Source organism: Balaenoptera musculus, chromosome 8 (assembly GCF_009873245.2).
Source record: "Balaenoptera musculus isolate JJ_BM4_2016_0621 chromosome 8, mBalMus1.pri.v3, whole genome shotgun sequence".
Classification (NCBI taxonomy): domain Eukaryota; kingdom Metazoa; phylum Chordata; class Mammalia; order Artiodactyla; family Balaenopteridae; genus Balaenoptera; species Balaenoptera musculus.
This window is the reverse complement of record NC_045792.1, coordinates 14,465,117-14,485,044: the sequence shown is the minus strand read 5'-3', so window position 1 is coordinate 14,485,044 and position 19,928 is coordinate 14,465,117. Positions and strand designations below refer to the sequence as shown.

The 19,928-nt window shown below is 53.4% G+C and overlaps 1 protein-coding gene across 1 annotated transcript; it reads right to left on the bottom strand.

Annotated features, from left to right (window-relative positions):
• Window positions 1–235: 235 nt before the first annotated feature.
• SCN4B (sodium voltage-gated channel beta subunit 4) lies at window positions 236–18,900 on the bottom strand. Its single transcript, XM_036861858.1, has 5 exons — window positions 18,529–18,900; window positions 11,135–11,307; window positions 9,949–10,177; window positions 8,327–8,456; window positions 236–3,944 (listed from the first exon to the last, which is right to left on the bottom strand). The coding sequence occupies exons 1-5, from the start codon at window positions 18,587–18,589 to the stop codon at window positions 3,851–3,853; spliced, it is 687 nt and encodes a 228-aa protein (XP_036717753.1). The 5' UTR covers window positions 18,590–18,900; the 3' UTR covers window positions 236–3,850.
• Between the last annotated feature and the right edge of the window lie 1,028 nt (window positions 18,901–19,928).

Here is a 19,928-nt window from a genome sequence, read left to right as displayed (position 1 = left end):
CTGGCAACGATTCCAGTATTAGAGGGCCATCTTTGCAGCTTCTCCAGAGAAGAAGTACTATTAGCACTAATACGACCTGAATGCCCGTGGATATGCCAGACATCCTTAGACTTTTTACATCTGTTATCTCACCAAGGCAGGGAACGTTTCAGACACAAGGAGACTGAGGCTTGCCTGGCAAGTAATAACACTGGGCCCCAACTTCCAGTCAGCCAAAAATAGAAACCCCAAACCGTTTCTATTAAACATAATTTTTATTTCATCCAAGGCAAAGCTAGATAAAACTCTACAATGCAAAACATGTTGTCAAGGCAAGACAGTCTGATCACATTCATTCTGTGCTTGAACACAAGTCAGTGCTGGGTGTGTGCACATCTGCGCCTCCCAGGAGGCACCTGCAGATCGGAGGCCCCCCGAGGCCCGTTTGTGCTGCATTGTTTTGATCTATGGTCACATAGGAAATTGACTATGAGTATCGTTGTCATCCAAGGCAGAGGAATAAACCATGCATAAGATAGTCAAAAGCACTGTGTATCAGGTGGGAGGGTAAGGACTCCCACCTGGGACAAAGTAAAGTGAAGCAAGCTGTAGGATTTTCCCCAGAGAAGTGCCCCCTCCTGGCACTCCCTCCCCCCAGCACTCTGATGGCAGCTGTCTGTGACAATGAGATGGAGTCATGGCCTTACGGAGCCCAGGAGCATGGCTGATCTCCCCCTCTGTCTCTTATCCTTTCTCAGCCTCCGGGTGCCCCAGCGGATATAGCTCTGGCCAGGGAAGATGGCTCCTGAAACGTGCAGAACCTCCCCCATCTCAGGCACACTCAGCCTTTACACACACCTCCATACACCCCGACGTCCATGCATGGCCCACCCACCCCAGAGTCACGCATTTCCACGCACGCACGCCGCCCAGGCACACCCTCAGCTGCCCCCATCTCAGGAGCTCGCTCTCACACCCCTCCCTGAGCTCTACCGGCCCCTCTCCCCGACCTCTCCAGCACCCCAGGTTCATTCTGGCTGCCTTCTACCCAATTCCTGCACCGGGAGAATCGCAAGGCCTGGAATGCTCAGGTCCCACTGCGGGGTCAAGGACGGCGAGCTGGGAAACACTTCGTCTATGGTCTCCTGACCTTACCGTCAGCACAGCTGCGCGTGTCCAGGGCTCCCAAGTTCAACTTTGTGAATGGCTCTCTCTAGCCCACAGGCCCTGAAAACACCCTCACCAGCCCCTGGAGACCTGCACTTGCTGAGGGTCTGCCTGGGAAGATGGCTTTGCCCATACATCTTCTACGGCAAATTCATGCCAGTGTTTCTCCATGGGTATAATCCCGGCCTTGGCGCAAGACGGTGTTTGTTGTGGGGACTAAGTTTAGCATTCTTAGCCATCACCTTCACTAAATGCCAGTAGAGCCCTCAGGCACTGGGGCAGCCCAAAGTGTCCCCGCTGCAGTCCCAATCACCTCTACTGAAAACCACCAAACAAAAGCCATGGGCAGGAAACTTTAAGCATCAGAGCCAGGGTTCTAACATTACAAAGACTAAAATAATTCCAAGGGGGAGGGGTGGGAAGAGAGAGACAGAAAAGAGAGAGGATGTGTGTACGTGTGCATGTGCGTGTGTGTGTGTGTGTGTGTGAGAACTATGGGGATGGGACACACAGATGAGGACAGGACAGACTTGGAACAATCCCTCCAATTATGATACCTGGACTCCTAGATCCCTTTCCAAGCCAAAAAAGATTTTTTCAACCAAAACTTGCCAAGCCTCACAACAGTCCTGTGAGGTAGGTATTATTACACCCATTTTATAGATAGGGAAAGATGAGCCCAGAGAATGTGCATGACCCGCCTATGATGCTCTTCCTCTCCCCGCCCCTCTGTACGCCTTGGCTTCCTCTCAAAGGAGTAAGAGGAGCCCAAGACACTCTGCCCGTCCAAATGCTAACGCTGGGAAAGGAGAAGAAAGCAGTTTTGCGTGAAGGCAGCCTACGAAGTTTCCCAAATGACCGGTGGCTCTTGTCTGTCTGATCCCAAAGCCAGGAAAATCTGAACCTGAGCCCAGGATGGGTGGAGGAGCCCGCAAGGGACAGAGGCAGATCTCAGTGGGACCCTGCAAGCCCCTCAGGCTGGGCGAGGGTCACAGGCCACAGCCATGGCTGCCCTGCAGGCACTCCTGTTCCTCCTCTCCCAACCTGCACCCTTGGGGACGCTCGCTGCTGCTTTTTGGCAGGGAGAGTCCTCAGGCAGTCCCCATACACTTTGGAAAAGGGGGCTACTCCCTTCTCATCCCTCCCAGGGCCCCAGAGGACAGAGTGTCAGAAATTCAACAAGAGAGCGAGGGGGTGGGAGCAGATAGCAGATTCCTCCATGATCACAGCCCCGGCCCCCCCTCACTTCCCCAACCCCACAGGGACAATACCACGACATGGCCTGTAAGGGGCCCACGGGAGCACTTGGCAGACGCCTCCAAGACTCAGTCGCTGGCCAGTGGGCTATTAACGACACAACTCCAGCTCCCTGGTCCCCGGCCTGACCTTGGGTGAGGGCAGCGGGACCCCTCACCAGGGCCCACCAGAGCTGGCTGTTCCATAGGGGCTGAAGCGGGGAGGGACCGCATGAGCCAGGACTCAGGAGCTAAGGCACAGACTAGCCCCACACGCAAGGCGTGTGCAAACCAGTGCGTGGAAAAGCAAAGGAAAACCGTGGGCACTCTCTCCCTGCACCTCCCCAACCCCGGGGTGAGAGCGGGGCACAGCTGAGCAGGAAGCAACCAGAAAACCCAAGGGCCCTCTCATCCAAAGCAACAGAGTCCCCGAGGTGAAGGCAAGCCTTGACGCAGGGATGGAGATGAACACCCCTGGGCAGGGAGAAGCTGGAGGAACCCAGGGGCAACTCCTCAAGCAAGATGGCGCCACCTGCTGCTTCAGGGGAAGAGGAGCAGGGCGGAGCTGGCTGGGAGTTCCCAGCAGCGGCCATGGTCCCGCCATGCCGAGGAGAAGGGGCAGCCGGCGTTGGCAGGGCTGGGGTGAGCATTCCGTGGCCAAGAGGCCCACCTCTGCAGCCCTGATCCCCCAAGGAGAAATACTAGGAAAGGTGTAGGTGGCGCCCCAGTGCTCTGGGAAGGCCTGAGGGATCCCTGCATGAGCCCTCAGGGCCCAGAGATCAGAGGAGCAGACTAGGTGGGCTAGGACCCCCCAAAGACCAAGGTGGCAGCCCGGGAGGGTTCAGAGACTCTGAGCAGCATGGGGTCTGGGGGTGGGGGGAGAACCAAGACAGGCAGGCAGGCACCCAGGGGTGGGGGGAAAGGGGAGTTCCTCTCTAGAGGGACATGGGGCAACAGGAATCCATCAAAGCCTCTCACTGTAGGACGCCTCCAGCAGCCTCCCACCCTCGGATCCTGTACAGAGTCCTCTGGCCACTCCCACCGTATAAGGGTTAGCCCTCCACACTCAGGGTCCAGCTACTGGGGCAGCCCTCACCGACCCCCCAAGTCTCTCACAAAGAGACATCAGGAGGAAAACCAAGGCGTTCCCTGTCCAGGGTGGGGACACTGAAGGAGACCATCTAACCAGGTGTCAGGGGACGGGCTCTCCACACCGCTCCAGCCCCTCCTTTCCTTTCCTGAACCTTCCACAGGGCCCCTCCCCTGGCCAGCCCTTGTCCCTGGGGAGCCCTGGCGGGGGAGGGGGTGGGGCAGGCTGGACAGGACCCCAGTTTCTCCCCGCCCGGAAAGACTACAGTTTGAGCCAAGCAGCAGATGTCTCAGGCACGTGGGTTCACGGACACGGCTCAGGCATCAGTTTCATCATTAGAAAGCGAGGCTCCCGGCAGCTGCTTGGCCCCGAGCAGGGCTCACACTTTTGTTGGTGCTTTCTCTTCCGCCTTGGAGCCAGGTAACCCATTCTCTGTATTATCGTTCCCTGACGAACTCACGAGGCACTCCTTCCTGAGAGGAGAGAGGAGAGATGGGGGTGCTGGTGAGAGGAGGAACCCAAGTGATGGGTAAATTGTGGAGGAGGAGCCATGGTGCCCTGGGCCAGCGCTGGACCCTCTCCCTGGCCTTCTGTAGAGCTATGGTAGCCAGAGGCCAGGTTGCCTAACCTCTCTGCCTCCATATCCTCACCTATAGAATGGGTATAACGATGGCCCCTTCTTCATGGCGTTGCTGGGAGGAGTCAGTGAGCCCTTGGAACAGTGCCTGACCCACAGGAAGGTCTCAGTAAGGCTACCATCACCAAGTCACCTCAACGTGGCAGAAGGCAAGGGTACCAGGCGCTGTTCCTAGGGGTCAGTGCTGAGGGGCAATTGTCCGGCTGTGCCAACCCAGGGGAAGGGTACAGGCCAGCGGGCAGTGTGCCAAGGGCAAAGTGCTCCTCACTCAGGGCCCCGCAGGCCCTTCCTCCTGAAGCTCACTGTGACCAGAGGTAGAAGAACGAGACGGAAGGGGCACAGCAGGAGTGAGCAGGGGGTGGTGGGACAGGGCAGAAGGCAGTAGGAAGGAGGGATGGTTGATGGAAGACACCCCCCAGGAGCAACACCACCCTGGCCACTCTGTGCTGGACATGCTCCAGTTTGAGTATAACGCCCCCCAACAGCAGTGCCCAGGCTGCACAGGGCTCTCCAGGGAAGACCTGACTGCTACATCACTCCCACCTTTCAGCTCATGAAAACCTCCAAGTCTTTTCCACCGCTGTTGTCGCTAAACTACATCTTAGCCTCACCCTGGGCTTCTATACCTGGGTTTGAGGCCTTCAGGAAAGACTTAACATTTTGTCCTCATCAATTTCATCTTGCAGGATTTAGTCCATAGCTCCAGCCTCTTAAGATCCTCCTAGATCCAGAAAAGGGAACCCTCCTACACTGCTGGTGGGAATGTAAATTGGTGCAGTCATTATGGAAAACAGTACGTAGGTTTAGTTTTTTTAAACTAAAAATAGAGTTGCCATATCATCCAGCAATCCTACTCCTGGGCATATATCTGGAGAAAACTCTAGTTCAAAAAGATACATGCACCCCAATGTTCATAGCAGCACTGTTTACAATAGCCAAGACATGGAAGCAACCTAAATGTCCATCCACAGATGAATGGATAAAGAAGATGTGGTACATGTATACAATGGAATATTACTCAGCCATAAAAAAGAATGAAATAATGCCATTTGCAGCAACATGGATGGACCTAGAGATTATCATACTAAGTGAAGTAAGTCAGAAAGAGAAAGACAAATACCATAGGATATCACTTATATGTGGAATCTAAAATATGATACAAATGAACTTATTTACAAAACAGAAACAGACTCACAGGCATAGAAAAAAAAAACTTACGGTTACCAAAGGGGGAGAGATAAATTAGGAGTTTGAGATTAGCAGATACAAACTACTATATATAAAATAGATAAACCGCAAGGTCCTACTGTATAGCACAGGGAACTACATTCAATATCTTGTGATAAACCATAATAGAAAAGAATCTGAAAAAGAATATATATGTATGTATGTATAACCGAATCACTTTGCTATACACCAGAAACTAACACAACATTGTAAATCAACTATACTTCAATCGAAAAAAAAAAAAAACAAGATCCTCCTAGATCTCAATTTTGTTCTCCATCCAATATAGTTGCTAGGTTTCTTATATCAGTCCTAGTGTAGTTCAAGTCTTAATAATAACAATGAACAAACAGAGCCCTGTGACATACCACTAAAGACCTCTATTCAGATGGGTCTATCTATCATCTATCTATCTATCTATCTCTATACCTAAGGTATAGTCAACCTGGCCAATTCCTATCCACCTAACCATCCATATTTCTTTACTAAGACCCTACTGGCCACCAGGCACCGTGTCAGGCTAGAAGGGTGTCCAACTGACATGGTGCCTGCTCTCCAAAAACTTGCAGTCTTCCAGGGGACATGCTATTAAACAAGTAACTGCAATACAATGTGGTAAATGATAGGATGGGGGGCATAGCAGGGAGGGACTCAACCCAGGAAGGCCCCTTCTAGGGTCAGGGAAGGCTCTTTGGAAGTGTCCTTTAAGCTGAGACCAAGAAAGATGAGCAGGAAAAGAGGGAGGAGACACTCCAGGCAGAGGGAACTGCACCCACATGTGAAAGCCCAGAACTGATCATGAGATGCTGCCCCACACCTCCCTTCTTCTTGGGAAGAAGCCACATCTCTGCTGTTATGCAGGCTTTCCTCGCTGCTCAGAGAACCTCCTCGGGCTTCCCCGTGGCCTGTCTCCCACCTCCCCACCCAGTCCCTGTGCCCACCAAGGCCAGACCCTTTCTTCCGGGTCCTCTGATGGAGCCAAACCCTGCAAGCCCTTCCCAGCTCCCCTGCAGTCAGAGGAAAGCCAGTCTCAGCCTGGACTCCCAGGTCCTCAATGGTCTGTCCCAACCCCCCTCGCAGGTTTTTCCTCCCCTTCCTCCCTATCACACCCCCCCACCCACTCTCTCAACAACAACAATAAATGCCTTGTTCTCCAGAACATGCTCGTTTCCCAGACTCTCTGTCTTTGCTCTCAGTGTTCCCCACCCGGAACACCCTTCTCTTCACCCTCCCCAGGGCTTAAATCATATCCATCTTGCAAGGCTGACCACAAATGTCTCTTTGGCCAGAAATCCTTCCCTAGTATTCCACCCTCTACTGAACCCCTGCGGCATTCTCTCACACCTCTACACCGGCCCTAATCCCTCTGTCTCATGTTACAATGATTTGTGTACATGTCTTCTTTACTTAAGGGCAGAATCTCATTCCTTCCAGAATTTCCTGCAGCACCTGGCACAGTACCTTGCACACAGCACCTCAAAAAGAGCCACCGAATGAAAGAACGACTGACTGAACTCTAGATCCACCCCATGAATCAGTAGGGTATGGTGGCAATGGTTGAAGCTTCAAAGCAAACAAGTCAGGATTCAAATCCCAACTCTATCACTTATTAGCCTTAGGCAAGTCACTAAACCATGCTGAACCTCACTTTGCTCAACTTCAAAATAAAACTGTACATATTTTATTAAAAAAATGCCTGGTGGAGTACCTAATACATGGTAGGCATGCGATGAATGACAGGAAGTATTACTACCTATAGCGTTCTCCTGATCCAGCTGTGTGCTAACAAGAAAATGTTAGCCTGTCTTGTTTTTGATGAACTTGTGGTGGCTCCCAAGGATCACTGTTTTCTTTTCTAAGTGCTTTTAAACCATATGTTGAATAACGTGTTCTCCAAATTTGCTCGCCATCAATAGTAAGACTGATTGTTAAAAACAGAATTTGGTCCAGCTCCATGCTCCTGGCCCCTCTCAAGATCTCCAAAACCCTCCCAGCCTCTGGCCACGATACAGGCAGACAACCCAAGAGTTCATCATCTCAACCAGTGCCTCCCTGCTCCCCCTCCCCCTCTGCCGTTCTCTAAAGTCCCTCCCTGCCTTCAGCTGCCTTCCCTTCTTACCAGTGGAATTTCTGCCCTTTCAAGCCTAATTCCTTCTTCTCAACAGAGCAGAATGAAGCCAACACCAACAGAGCATCTCCCCCTTCTCTCTTCCTCTCCTTGTTACTCTCACCCTCTCTGCTCCAATGGCAGGCCTGCCTCATCTCATCTTTCTTGCCAAGAACACAACTTTCACATGCCTTTTGCCTGCTCTGGTTTTGCAACATTCAATTTTGGAGCCTGCCTGTTCTGGCAATTCTGGGCCTGGGTCGCACTCTTTGTACCTCCCCATCTTTCCTCCCCTTCCTCTTACAGATATCTGATTTATACCTGAATTTATCCTAGGGCTTCCTAGGCGGCCATATCAGCCTTTTCAGACTGTTTTTATCTCCCTCATTAGGATTTTCAGAATTTCACAATAAGATACTCCCATCACCCTAGAAGGATCTTCCCATTTTAGAAATTCTGTACATGGAATCTTATATTTTCCCTGATCTGAAAAAAAAAAAAAAAAAGGCATCTTAAAGCCTTTGGTAGGACTTTAGATTGAGGTGGTACAAATAGAGAGAGGTTAACGGGATGGGCAGGAAGACAGGGGAATGAGGAAGAGCAAGTGGGTTGTATTTATGTTCTCAGTGAAGTCAGTATATTCAACAAACACCTACTGGGAGGATGGGGAAAAGGAAGTGAGATTAGGAATGGGGCTGGAAGATGGGAGGAGGGTGGCAGGGATAGGAAAGAGAGTGGGAGACTTAGAAAGAGAGGATGGGATTAGGAGACAGACGGAAGGATGAAGGCAGATAGGGGTAGATGACGGTGGATGAGAAGATGCTGGGAACACCCATAATATGAGAGTGGGTGGTGGGCTGGTGGGAGGACAGGAGTCAACTCACTTCTTCTCCTGAGTCTTCTTGATAATGAAGGCGATGAACTTCTTAACCAGCAGGATGAAGATGAGGAGCCCAATGACCCCGCCCACAACGGCCAGGATGATGAGTGTCACTGTGTTGTCCACTTCTTCCACTTCATGGCCAGAGCAGGGAGAGAAGGGGTGTGGAAAAGGGGAGCAGGAGTCACCTGGAGCACCATGGCAGCCCAACAGCTCCAGAGCCTCCAACCTGGGCATCTGGGACACGCCCACCTCAGACAGGAAGCAGGAGAAGCTAGAATATGGCATCCATCAGGCTAAGGCATAACAGGAAGACGGCCCTCTCCCCTGACACTCTGCACATATGCCCTCCCTCAGACACCCACACAAGTTCTGGAATAACTCAGACTCAGGGACCACAGCACCCAGGTTTGACTTGACCCTCAAACATGAGACTTTCATTGCCTCTTTCTAGGTCTCCTTTGCCCATGCAGAAAAAATTGAGAATCTCCCTGTGACATCTCTTATGTGATCAGAAGACACTGGAGCCAGGTAGTCTGGACTTCCATGGTCACTTACTAGGTGGTAACCTAGAACTGGTCACTTAACTCTTCTAGCCTCAGTTCCCTCAACTGAAAACTGAACCCCTGACTTCCCAAACCTTCTCCACCCACGGTCTCCCCCATCTCTGCTGAGAAAACTCCATCCTTCTAATTGCTCAGGCCCAAATCCTTGGAGTCATCCTTGACTCCTCACTTTTTTCCAAACCCCCGTATCCAATCCACCTGAGAATCCTAATGGCCCTAACTTCATAAATTCCAGAATCATGAGCATCTCCTCTGTAGAAATTCCACACCATCTAGGGAGCAGTGGACCCCCAGGCACACAAGAAACACAGCACGATCAGGATCCTTAAGCAGGTTTCCTTCCTTTTTCTCTGCCTCTGCACCTCCCTAGCCTTCCAGGCTCCCCCCTCGAAGATGCCCACCCAGCCTAACTCCTCCAGCCCTTTCCCTAAACACCTCCAGTGTCTGGGATCATGTGACACCCTCATCACATGCATCCTCGTTGTCTGTTTCACCTGTGTCGGACTGAAACCCCACCAACTGGGACTTAAGCTCCAGAGGGAGAGATCATTCTTATCAAGCTGTTACCTGTGCCTCTACATGCTTTGCCCCTGTTTCAATTATGTGTTTAACTGTCTTCTGTCCTACCCTGACCTGTCAATTCCTCGAGAAAGAACACTGTGTATCATTCATAGCACTTTTTGGTTTGATGCCTGGCATCCAATCGGCTGTCGCTAACAGAATACACAAGAGTAGTAATAATCAGCACATACGGAGAACTTTACAAAACGCTTCCATGTAGCTTCTGTAACTCTCACAACAATCCTAAGCGAATGCAGATTTTACAGATGAGGAAAACAAGGCTCAGAAGGCCTAAGTGTATATCACAAGCTATTCAGGGGCAGAATAAGTATTCAAGCTAAGTTATTCAAGCTTCCAGATGTAACTCCAGTAGCTCTTGAAAGCATAAAGCGAAAGAAAACACCAACGTGGTGCATTTCATCATTACACTGAATTGGGTACCCACCCCCACCCCCGTCCTTCCAACTTTACTGCCCTTGTCCCAGCCCTTACTGCATACGTTTATCAACAACTTGGAGGAAGATGGTGGCCTGGTGCTGAAGATAATTCTCCTTGGGGTTCTTCACGTGGCAGGTGTATTTGCCTGTGTCGCTGAACTCCAGGTTCCTCAACAGAATGGAAATATTGTTCACTTTCTCCTTCACAGAGCCCTCCAGAGTGATGCGGCCATCATCTTTCAACTTCACCTTGGGGTCTGACTTCTCATTCTTCACAATCCCATCTATGAGCTGTGGGCGGAAGAGGGGAGCAAGGAGGTGGCCAAGAAAGAATCAAGGTCCTTTCTAGAGTCATGACATCACTCCAGCCCACTCCTTGGGTATCTCCCTGCCCAGGTCCAGGAAGAGCCCTCCCCCGGTGGTTTCCTTCCAGTATCGATAGCTCTGCCTGTCTAACCTGGATTTTACTGGCTTCAGGCTAAACCCACTTTCTGTTATTAAGGTCTCCCTAGAATGTAGCATGCTTTTACTGTTCTCTTCATAAAAGCCTTTTAAGTAACGAATCCTGCAAATACCACACTCGTTTCCCTCTGTCACTCCCCCCAGCCTCTGCTGATGCCACATCCCATCTGCCTGAATTCTGACCCTCCATCAGGACGTGGATCAATCCCACAGCACTGTGCATCGGTACCCTCTGAGTTCAGGATACATCCAGAGTTAGTCTCTTGTGACTTCTGATCCCCTACTAGATTGCAGAGTGAGTACTCAATAAACACCTGCTGACTGCTCCATCCCCACCCGTGGCCACAGCCCTGGCCCCTTCTCTTCTCCAGCTTGCCCTCCCATCCTTCCAAGGCCTGTTCCCCGGCCCTCCTCCGATTTGGACTCTTCTCATTCCCCCTCTCCAAGTCTTCCAAAGGTCTTGTCTCTCCTGTTTTTTACATTAAAGTATTAATTTTTGCACAAGCGAACCAAGTTTCAGGTATTTCTTCAGACCAGACAGAAGACTCTAGCCAAGAATTCCAACAGACCCCAAATTCTGGCAACACAATCTAAGCATCCTTCCCACTTAGATCCTTCTAGACAGGCTCTGAAAAGAATACTGGGAGAAAAGGTGACAAAAGGTCCTGGGGACCATCACCGTGGGGTCAGTCCAGAAATGACCAGAGCCTGGGATGGAAGGCAGGGGTGAGGCGACAAGGAAGGGAGGAGGATCTGAGCTGTCCTGTCCCTTCCCCGCCTACTTACAATCTTGAATGTATCACTGCTGTTGTAGGACCACCAGAAGCGCAGGTTCTGGAAGCCAAAGCAGCTGGTGAAGGTGCAGGGCAGCAGGATCTCCGTGCCGTTGACAGCGTAGATGGTAGTGGCCTTTCCCACAGATACCTCCAGCGACAGGGACACAGGGAGCAGGAAGAGACCTGTGTGAGGGGCACCACCTCCCTTAAAACCCCATCGGAACCTCCAGGCTGGAGCCCTGGAAGGGACCTCCCGGATAGGGTGGAGTGGCTTGGTCAGGCAGGGAGGTCTTTATCACCCTTGGTGTCAATATCAGGAAGATGGTTCTGTTTACTTCAACGTACGCTGCCTGGGCCACCGCCGTGATTCCTTCTCCCGCTTGGCCTGAGCTGGATGGACTTCCGAGCCAGTTAGCAGCCCTTGTGGCATTCTAAGTGACCACCAGGAGTCACCCCAACCCAGGAAAACCAGGCCCCTGCCTCTGTGCCGCGAGTCCGCGCCCCCTAACCTGCGGATGCGGTCCCTGCATCGCCCGCAAGTGCAGGACCCGCGCCTCCCGTTCGCGCTGCGAATTTCCCCGAGGGCTGTGCGCGGCACCCCGTTACGTTTTCGGGATGGAGGTGGGGGTATTGGGAGGCTGAGGGGGTCCCGTGAGGTGAAGAAGAGGAAAACGGCCATCGCGGTCCCTGGACACGGCCCAGCAGCCACTCATCACCGACCCTGGCGGCTCCCACCGGCCCCAAGGGGCGGAGAGGCAGAGGGGCGCCTCCCGCTGGACCTTGCTGAACCACCGCGCGGGACCCCGAGAGGAGAAGGGAGACAGGGCGGACCGAGATGGCATCCGGCGGGGGGGCGGGGGGGGGGACGTGCAACAGAGCACGTCTGGGCATCGGTCGGCAGCAGCGAGAACCGAGCGGGTAAAGCAATAACGCAGAGAAAGTGAGGGCGGAAGACACTGTGTGGAGGTCGACTGCGGGCAACCGGGTGCACGCAAGCGGGGTGCCTGGAGAGGGCGCTGCACGCTCCGTCCCCTCCTGACCCGAAGTGGCCCATCCTCCCCCCAACTCTCCGCAGCCCCACTGCGGCCTCTTGTCCTGGGAACATCCCCCCGAGCCCCACACCCCCGCCCCTGCTTCTTTCCCACACCCTCGCATCAATACCACCCCTGCCACTTGAGCAGGTGGCAATCGTGAATTTCCACTCGTGGCCTCCAGGCCCTGCCTCATGAGTTCTTGTAAGGGAACCTGGTCCTCCTGTCCTACAAAGTCCTTGAGGATAGTCCACCGTACCTCAAGGTCATGGGGAAGAGGAGTGTCGGAATTATAGAGTAGCTCTCCTTGCCCCTAGCTGAAACTGGCACCCAGGGTCACCCTGGGTGAGGACTCAGAGGGAGTCCTTCTCAGGTTTCCAGTGACCCTGAGAATAATGACCTTTCCCTGGGCCGGGATACTTGCTAAGGCTCTATGTGAGTAATCTCATATCACCCTCACCTCACACCTGTAAGGTGGTCTTATTAATCACATTTTACAGGTGGGAAAAATGAGGCTCAGAAGAGCAAAATGCCTTGTGCCTTGGCCAAAGTCAAAAAACTTCTAGAGGCAGTTGAAATCTGAACTGGGGTCTGACCCCAGGGCTAGTGGGCAGTTGAGAGCATCCATCTGGCTGAACCAACTCCTACGCCAAAGTTTCCCCGGCATCTCTCCCCAGACTGTAATTTCTCTCAACTACTTGGACCTCCAGCCTAGGGCTCCCAGAGTGTAAGAGCTAAAGGATCCAGACTGATCCATGTTACAGACACTCGTTGCCACTGCCTGATTTTAGAGACAGGACAACCAAGACCCCAAAATGGGAGGAAACTTGTCTGAACTGACTGGGTTTAGTGGCTGAGCCACTTGAGAACCCTTCTCGGGCCAGGTCAGCTCCCAGCTCGAAAGGCAATTCCCAGAACTGCTCTGGTTCCCAAGACAGCCAGGGTCAGTCTTTGTTTTAAAGGCCACCAACCTTGCTCTTTCTGCCATCCTCACTCTCAGGGAAGGACCTCTTTTGTCAAACTTAATTCCCTCATGCTACATCATAAACCAGCTTCCTCTTGTTTTGCCCACATGAGATAACGATGCCTGGTGCCACCTGGGCAATGCTTTTTAAATAGGGGAGGGGGAGTTCCCCCGGCGGTGGGGAGCTAAGATCACACATGCTGCGCGAAGCCAAATAAATAAATAAATAAGAGGAGCTCCAAGGAGAGCTGGCAGCCCAACTCTGCCCTCAGGGCCCCCCTCAGCTTCTTCACGTCCACTTCACTTCTGAAGGCAAAATGGACTGCTCGTACCACGAAGCTCAGAAATAACACCCCGTGCCCAGGATCCCGTGCCCAGGATCCCCTGCCACTGTCAACTGCTGATATTTACTCAGCAATTACTATGTGCCAGGCACATTTAACCTTCACATCCATGCTATGAGTGGTGTACTGTAATACCTCCCTATTACAGACATGGCGACTGAGCATAGAGAGTTTAGGTGACTTACCTAAGGTCAAAAAGAGACATTTCTAGCATCCCAAAGCCCCAAAGCAAGAAAGTCCTTCCTTACATCCTAAAACAGCAGGGTTTGCCCACCTGCTGGGTTCCAATTAGTGCTGAGAGGTCATTTCAATTAGCCTTCATTCTTTGATCAGCTCCTCTGTGCCAGGAATTGTTCTAGAGCAGTGGCTTTCAAATTCACAGAGCGTCAGAATCACCTGGAGGGCAATTACAGCTAGCTCTGCCGGCCCCACCCCGGGAGTTTCTGATCTAGCACGTAGAATGGAGCCTGGAAATGTGCATTTCTAAGAAGGCCCCAGGGAATGCTGTGGTCAGGGATGACACTTTGAGAAGCGCTGTGCAAGAGGATTTCTACCTGTTAACTCCAAGTTTTATTAGAATGCCAAAAGGTAGGTATCATTTTTCTCATTTTACAGGCAATGAAACTGAGGCTCAGAGAGGTTAAGTCACTTGCCCAGGGCCACATAATAAATGGTGAATCTGAATTGAGCACCTATTATAAAATAGGACAGGCATTTTACATGCACTGTCCCATTTAATCCTCATAATCATCCTATGAGGTAGTTAGTTATTATTTTTATCCCCAACATACAAAATGAAGAAAGAGGCTGAGAGAGATTAACCTGCTCAAGGCCACACAACTGGTGAGTGGAATAAGCAGTGTACAGACGGCACTCTGCTGTCCCCCCCTTTGTGACGGTGCCTCTCCAAGAGAACAGTGCTGTCAGGGCCAAGCTCTCCTTAGCACTCTTGGTTTTCTTTTTATCTCTCCCCTCCCCCAACCCCCTGCCCCAGAGGTCTAGGGACGGGAGCCAGACATGAGATTCTGCCCTCCAGCCTAGAAGATGGCCTTCTGATCGGAGACCCCAGCTTTGCTTCTCACCCCCTACCGCCCCCACAAACCAAGGAACAGAGTGCAGAGCCGTGACAAGGAAGCTCTCGGGAGAAGGCAGCTTCCTGATGGCCACAGTGCTCCCTCGGGGCCTGAGCACGTGCTCCAAGGATCACCACACCGCCAGCCTCCAGTGCTTGGGATCCTGGGGAAGGTGGCGGGGAATGCGAGTCAGGGGCCAAATCCCTCTCCCCAGCCTCAGCCAGAATGGGCTATCCAAGAGCACCAAAGATACACATCAAAAGTGAAATTATTTGACTGCTTTAAATAGAAGCAAAAAAAAAAAAAAAAAAAGTCCAGAACGGAGGAGAAAAGTATTTCTTTAAGGTCTGTCTGATGACAGTGCACATTTCTGCCTGATTAGTGTGTGCCTATGTGGATGACTTAACTCTAACACACTCGGGACTCCCCGACTCCCAGAGTGAAGCATTGCCATTTCCATCGTAGCCTGGAGGGGACAAAGGAAAGGCAGAGACGTTTCCACGGAGAAGTTCAGAGCCCTGCCCGAGTTAAGGCATCAGAGAGGCTGAGCAAGCCTGGCTTCTCCACAGCACGCCCTCCCAGCAGGCAAAAGTCCTGCCGGCTGTGTCTGGGAGACTCGTGCACAGGAAAGCCCAGGGGCTTGCCTCTTGTACCTTCTCCCCTGTGAGCCTGCGCTGGCGGGACAGGAGGGAGCAGGGGCAGGTATAAATCCACTAGAGGACCCCGAGAGGTACTTCAGCAGGATGACCGAGCCAGGGTGGATGGGTCAGCAGACACAAGGCAGGCCCCACTCTGCCTGCTGACCTTGAGAAAGTCAGAGGTGCCATAGCCCCAAACCAGGGATGGCTGTCTTTCCTACCTTCTGAGCTTGGTATAAAGCTAAAACATGAGCTTATAAAACACAAGAAGGGCTTCAGTGAGTCCATCCTCTGGCCTGGGCACTCTGCAGGTAGAGAAGGATAGTGTTTAAAGGGAGGGAGAGAGACAGAGCTGGCCCCCATCACAGGTCTAGATGTAATCAAGGCACCCCAACTTAATGACCAGTGTCAGTCAACAATATCTCCAGGCCATTCACACGCTGTTTTATACTTTCACCTTGTATTACTTCTTGGAGGTAATTATTTCCATGTGGTTATTTCCTTAGATAAAGAAGGACTTCCTTTGCTTTGTCCCAAACTAAACTCTTTAGAATTTCTTGTGTATTTTTCAGATTGAGGGCCTCTCTCTGGCATCGTGGGATTGATGAACAGGTCCTCCTACTCATGATCTTGTGGAATTCAATCCTAAGCCCCTAAGCCTTGCCTTTGCTCACTGAAAGACCCTAACCATTGAGCCACTCTCAGAGCAGCCATTTTCTTTGCTATTTACTGATCGGCCCCCTCCTATATCATCTGGGTGCTGCAGTTTTGTCTAAGGATTGACTCAGGCCTCCCATTTAAAGTAAAAATGTATTTGGTACATGCAAATGTTACCATTAAATACACCAGCAGGGATCTCAGGGCTACCATCAGACCTTCCAAGGCAAATGCCAAGGCGGAAACATTCTGCCACCTTTTCCCACATCCGGGGACAGTGACACCCACCTTGGGGTGGGGGCAGGAAAGAGGGGCAGCGTGGTGCCCTCTCTAAGTTTAGCTCCCAGGGCTCTCCTGGCAGGGCAGGCGGAATCACAGCTGACTTTAATAAGGAAGCTGATACACTCTGGACCCCGGGGGAGTCAGCCAGGCTCAAAGTTAGAGCTGGGAGGCAGAAAGTGGGCCGAGGTCAGCAGGATAAGACCCCTCCTGGGGTGCAGGCCCTGAGGGCCGTGGGGTGGGGGGTGGGGCAAGGCTGAGCCAGGAAGGCCCCTGGACCCAGAGACAGAGGAAAGATTTCAGCTCTCTCTCCCTAGGCAAGCTGCCTCCTTCCAGCCCACACCCAGGGGCTTTGCCGGGATAGAAACATGCCCCTGAGACAACACTGGATGCTCAACAAAACCAGCTTTGCAAACAAGTCCAAGCAGAGTGCCCACCCCTCCTCTTGCAGGCCACGGAACGAGTGCGTTGGTTCAGCCAGCCCGTGGCTTATGCAGAGAGCCCTACACCCACAGCAACAGGGCAAAGTGGGAGGATCTGTACCTGGGGTCTACCTAGCATGCTGGTCCCACCAGCCACGGCAGGCATTAGGGCTTGGGAGACCCCACAGGCCTGCATCTCCAGAAGAAGAACAAATCCCCGGTTCCAGATTCAAACCTGGGGTCTTTCTCCATTTCCCCCCTTTCCCATCCTCTTCTCCATGAACTCCTTACTTACCCTTTCCTTTTCCTTCCTCTGAGTGGGACTCAGCACCCTCTCCTTAACTGCCTTCTCATTAAACAAGCCCTTAATAAATACATACCAAGGGAAAGAGGGTGGGGCAACACAGCACCCTCACAAGTGATAATTACACAGAGATCACAGTAATTAAGCAAATCAGGGAACAGGAAGGGGTGGGTAGGACACATACATTACCAGTTACATGCTTAGGAAGGGACTGGCACCCATTTTATCCTCAACTTTGCAGTTGAGGATAAAATGGCCATGGCCACAGTGGGAACTCGGGCTGATCAGGGACGGGGTGAAGGGCAGCTAGTGTAGAGTGGCACTGTGCCCAGCCCATGAAGAGGAGCCTCAATCCTCACAGAGGCCCACTTCCTAGGGTCACTGTGAAACCAGCATATCTGTGCCTAAGGTACAAGAGAGAACACCAGTGGCTTCTATCCAGCTGTGAGGATGTAATAAAATCAGTGGCTCCTGAGTGCAAGACATACTCTATCCCCCCCCTCCTCCACCAGGTGCCAACGTGACAGGTCTGCACACAGTTTACATTTGCAGAAGCAGCAGTGACCGCCCTTAAAGACTTCTGTCTCCCTGTTTTCAGCCCAAATGCCTACATGGTGTGCCTGACCCGATGAGGGGGCAGCTGCCAAAAGCCAAATCTGACAAATATAAACAGGAAGCGGTGCGGGTGCCGGAGATGGAGTCGGCTTACATTGAAATCCAGCTATGATTTATGAGGCGATTACATTCTGGACTAATAAATATCATCCCCCAATCTGTTGGAGTTTGACTCTCAAAACTATCGTGTGCATATTAATAGATAATAATCTGTTCCTTCTGTGTCCTCTGGATGTGCCCCCTCCATCTTCATACTCATCCCAAAAATGAAGAGCCAGGAGCAGGTTAAACAGGTTCCCCCCTCATGGAATCTTTACCTAAGAAGAGAGGTAAGATCCTTCCTAAAAGGGGACTTGGGGAATTCCCTGGTGGTCCAGTGGTTACCACTCCACGCTTTCTCTGCCGAGGGCGCGGGTTCAATCCCTGGCCGGGGAAATAGGATCCCGCAAGCAGGCGGCGCGGCCATAAATAAATAAATAAATAGGGGCTTGAACTGTCCTCCAAGTCCCTCCAACCCCATCCAGTCTGCAGGGAAGGCAATGGGCACTGGAGGAAGTAGAGAGCAGAGGAGTCAAACAGAAAAAGGACCAGGAGGAAGGGGAGCTCCCCCACCCCCAACTGGTGCACGCTACTGCCTGGGCAACAAGCATCCAAGTTGCAAACGGCTCTGGGCAGAGGTAGAAACCAGCATCCCAACAATCACACGTTGGGATGCAAACCCACCTGGCATCCCTTACGCCCAAGGCAGACACCCTCCCCCAGCACGCTTAAACCTCCGAACTCTGGGCCCCAAGATTCAGCTTTAGAAGCCCGGGGCTGAAGGCACCACAGACAGCAAAGAACTAATCTCGGGGCTGGCTGGCCGGATGGGGCAGGGGACGGCGCACGGTCCCCAGGGAGCTCAGCAGTCCGAGCCCCGCGTCCGGCAAGAAGCGGTAGCCGCGATGCTCATTCCGGGCCGCACTCCAAAGCCCACCCCGTCCAAGGCGCTGCTCTTCTAAGTGTCTCCTCCTCTGGGGGAAGGTGGGGGAAGGGTGGGGGGAAGAGGCAGAAGAAACCAAGCCAGGGCTGCCTTACCCAAAAGCCCAGTGCCCAGCCATCTCGCCCGGGCTGCGCCTCGGTGCCCAGCCCCGGGCATCGTGCTGTTCTCCGCGGAGCGCACCAGGGGCGCGGGGACAGGGTACCCAGGTCACAGCCGCGCTCGCAGCCCTCGGTCTGCAGTCGGCCCCGAGGCTGCCGGGGAGCTCTGCGCCGCCGGCCGGGGCTCGGGAAAGTTGGCGCGGAAAGGGCGAGGAGGGGGAGGGAGGGAGAGGAGGAGCCGGCTGCGGGAGCAAGGGGAGGAGAAGGAGGAGCCCGAGGAGGAGGACGGAGAGCAGGAGGACCTCCGAGCTAGTGCAGAGGCGAGCGGCGCTGCTCCTCTGCTCTGGAAGCGCTCCAGCCGCAGGAGGGGCGGTGGCCGCCGCGGAGCCCGGGGCCTCCCCGCCTCGTGGTCCCCGAGCCCCGGGAGCCTGCCGCACCGTCCCCCCTCCACCGCCACCACCACCCCTGCCTCCTCTCCGGCTCGGGCTGGGCGGCTGCGGCTTCGCACTGCAGGGCCGCCCTCAGCCGCGCGCATCACCCCGTGCGCTGAGCTGCCAATTAGGAGGATAGTTTGGGGAGGAGTAGAGATGGAGCTTTTCGGGTGTTGGAAGGCTGTGATGTTCTGCTTTGGGGAACACGAGTAGGGGAGCGGCTCCCTCTCCCGGGGCCGCGAAGGGACCGCTCGGATGCCCGCAGCCAACACTGCAGCAGCCGGCGGGCGTGTGCGGGCTTGCCCGCCGCGGCCGCCGACCCGCGTGTGTGCAGCCTCGCGGAGCCCCGCTGTGCAGGGTCCCGGGAACCCGGCTTCCAACCGTAAACTGCCCCCGCCACCGCCCACCATCCTCTCCCATGGCTTCATGGACTCCTCGAAAATCATGATGCTCCTGGTTACGGAATCGGCCAGACACCGCCGATTGGGTCCAAGCCCCGCTTCACCCTCCGGCGGCGCCCCTGCTTCTCATTTTTCCCACCTAGGCCACCCCCTCAGACCCTCCCCTTTTACCCCCCTCCAAGGGTGTCCTGAGTCCTTCAGAATCCTGGAAGACTCCCTTGGCCTCGCCTCCCTTTTGGGGTGGGGGTCGAGGAGCCCAGGGCAGACCTCTGGGCTTGGGGGTCACAGCCAGGTCCGAGGGCTTTTTCCCAGACCCTCTTGAGTTACAAGTGAGTAGTGCTATTTGGGGTGGTTTGGTAACTCATGTCTGATATCCTCCTCAGCAGCCCCTTCCCAACCATCCCAGCCCCCTCCCGCCACCACAGGTCCTGGCTGAGGTCCTGACCCTCCAACCTTTGCCTGTCTGGAGGCTGGTTCAGACCTGGAAACCTGCTCCCACTTCATGGCCTGACCTCTGCTACTGCCCCCGCACCGCCCACCTTCTTAACCTGGGGTCCCTGGTGGG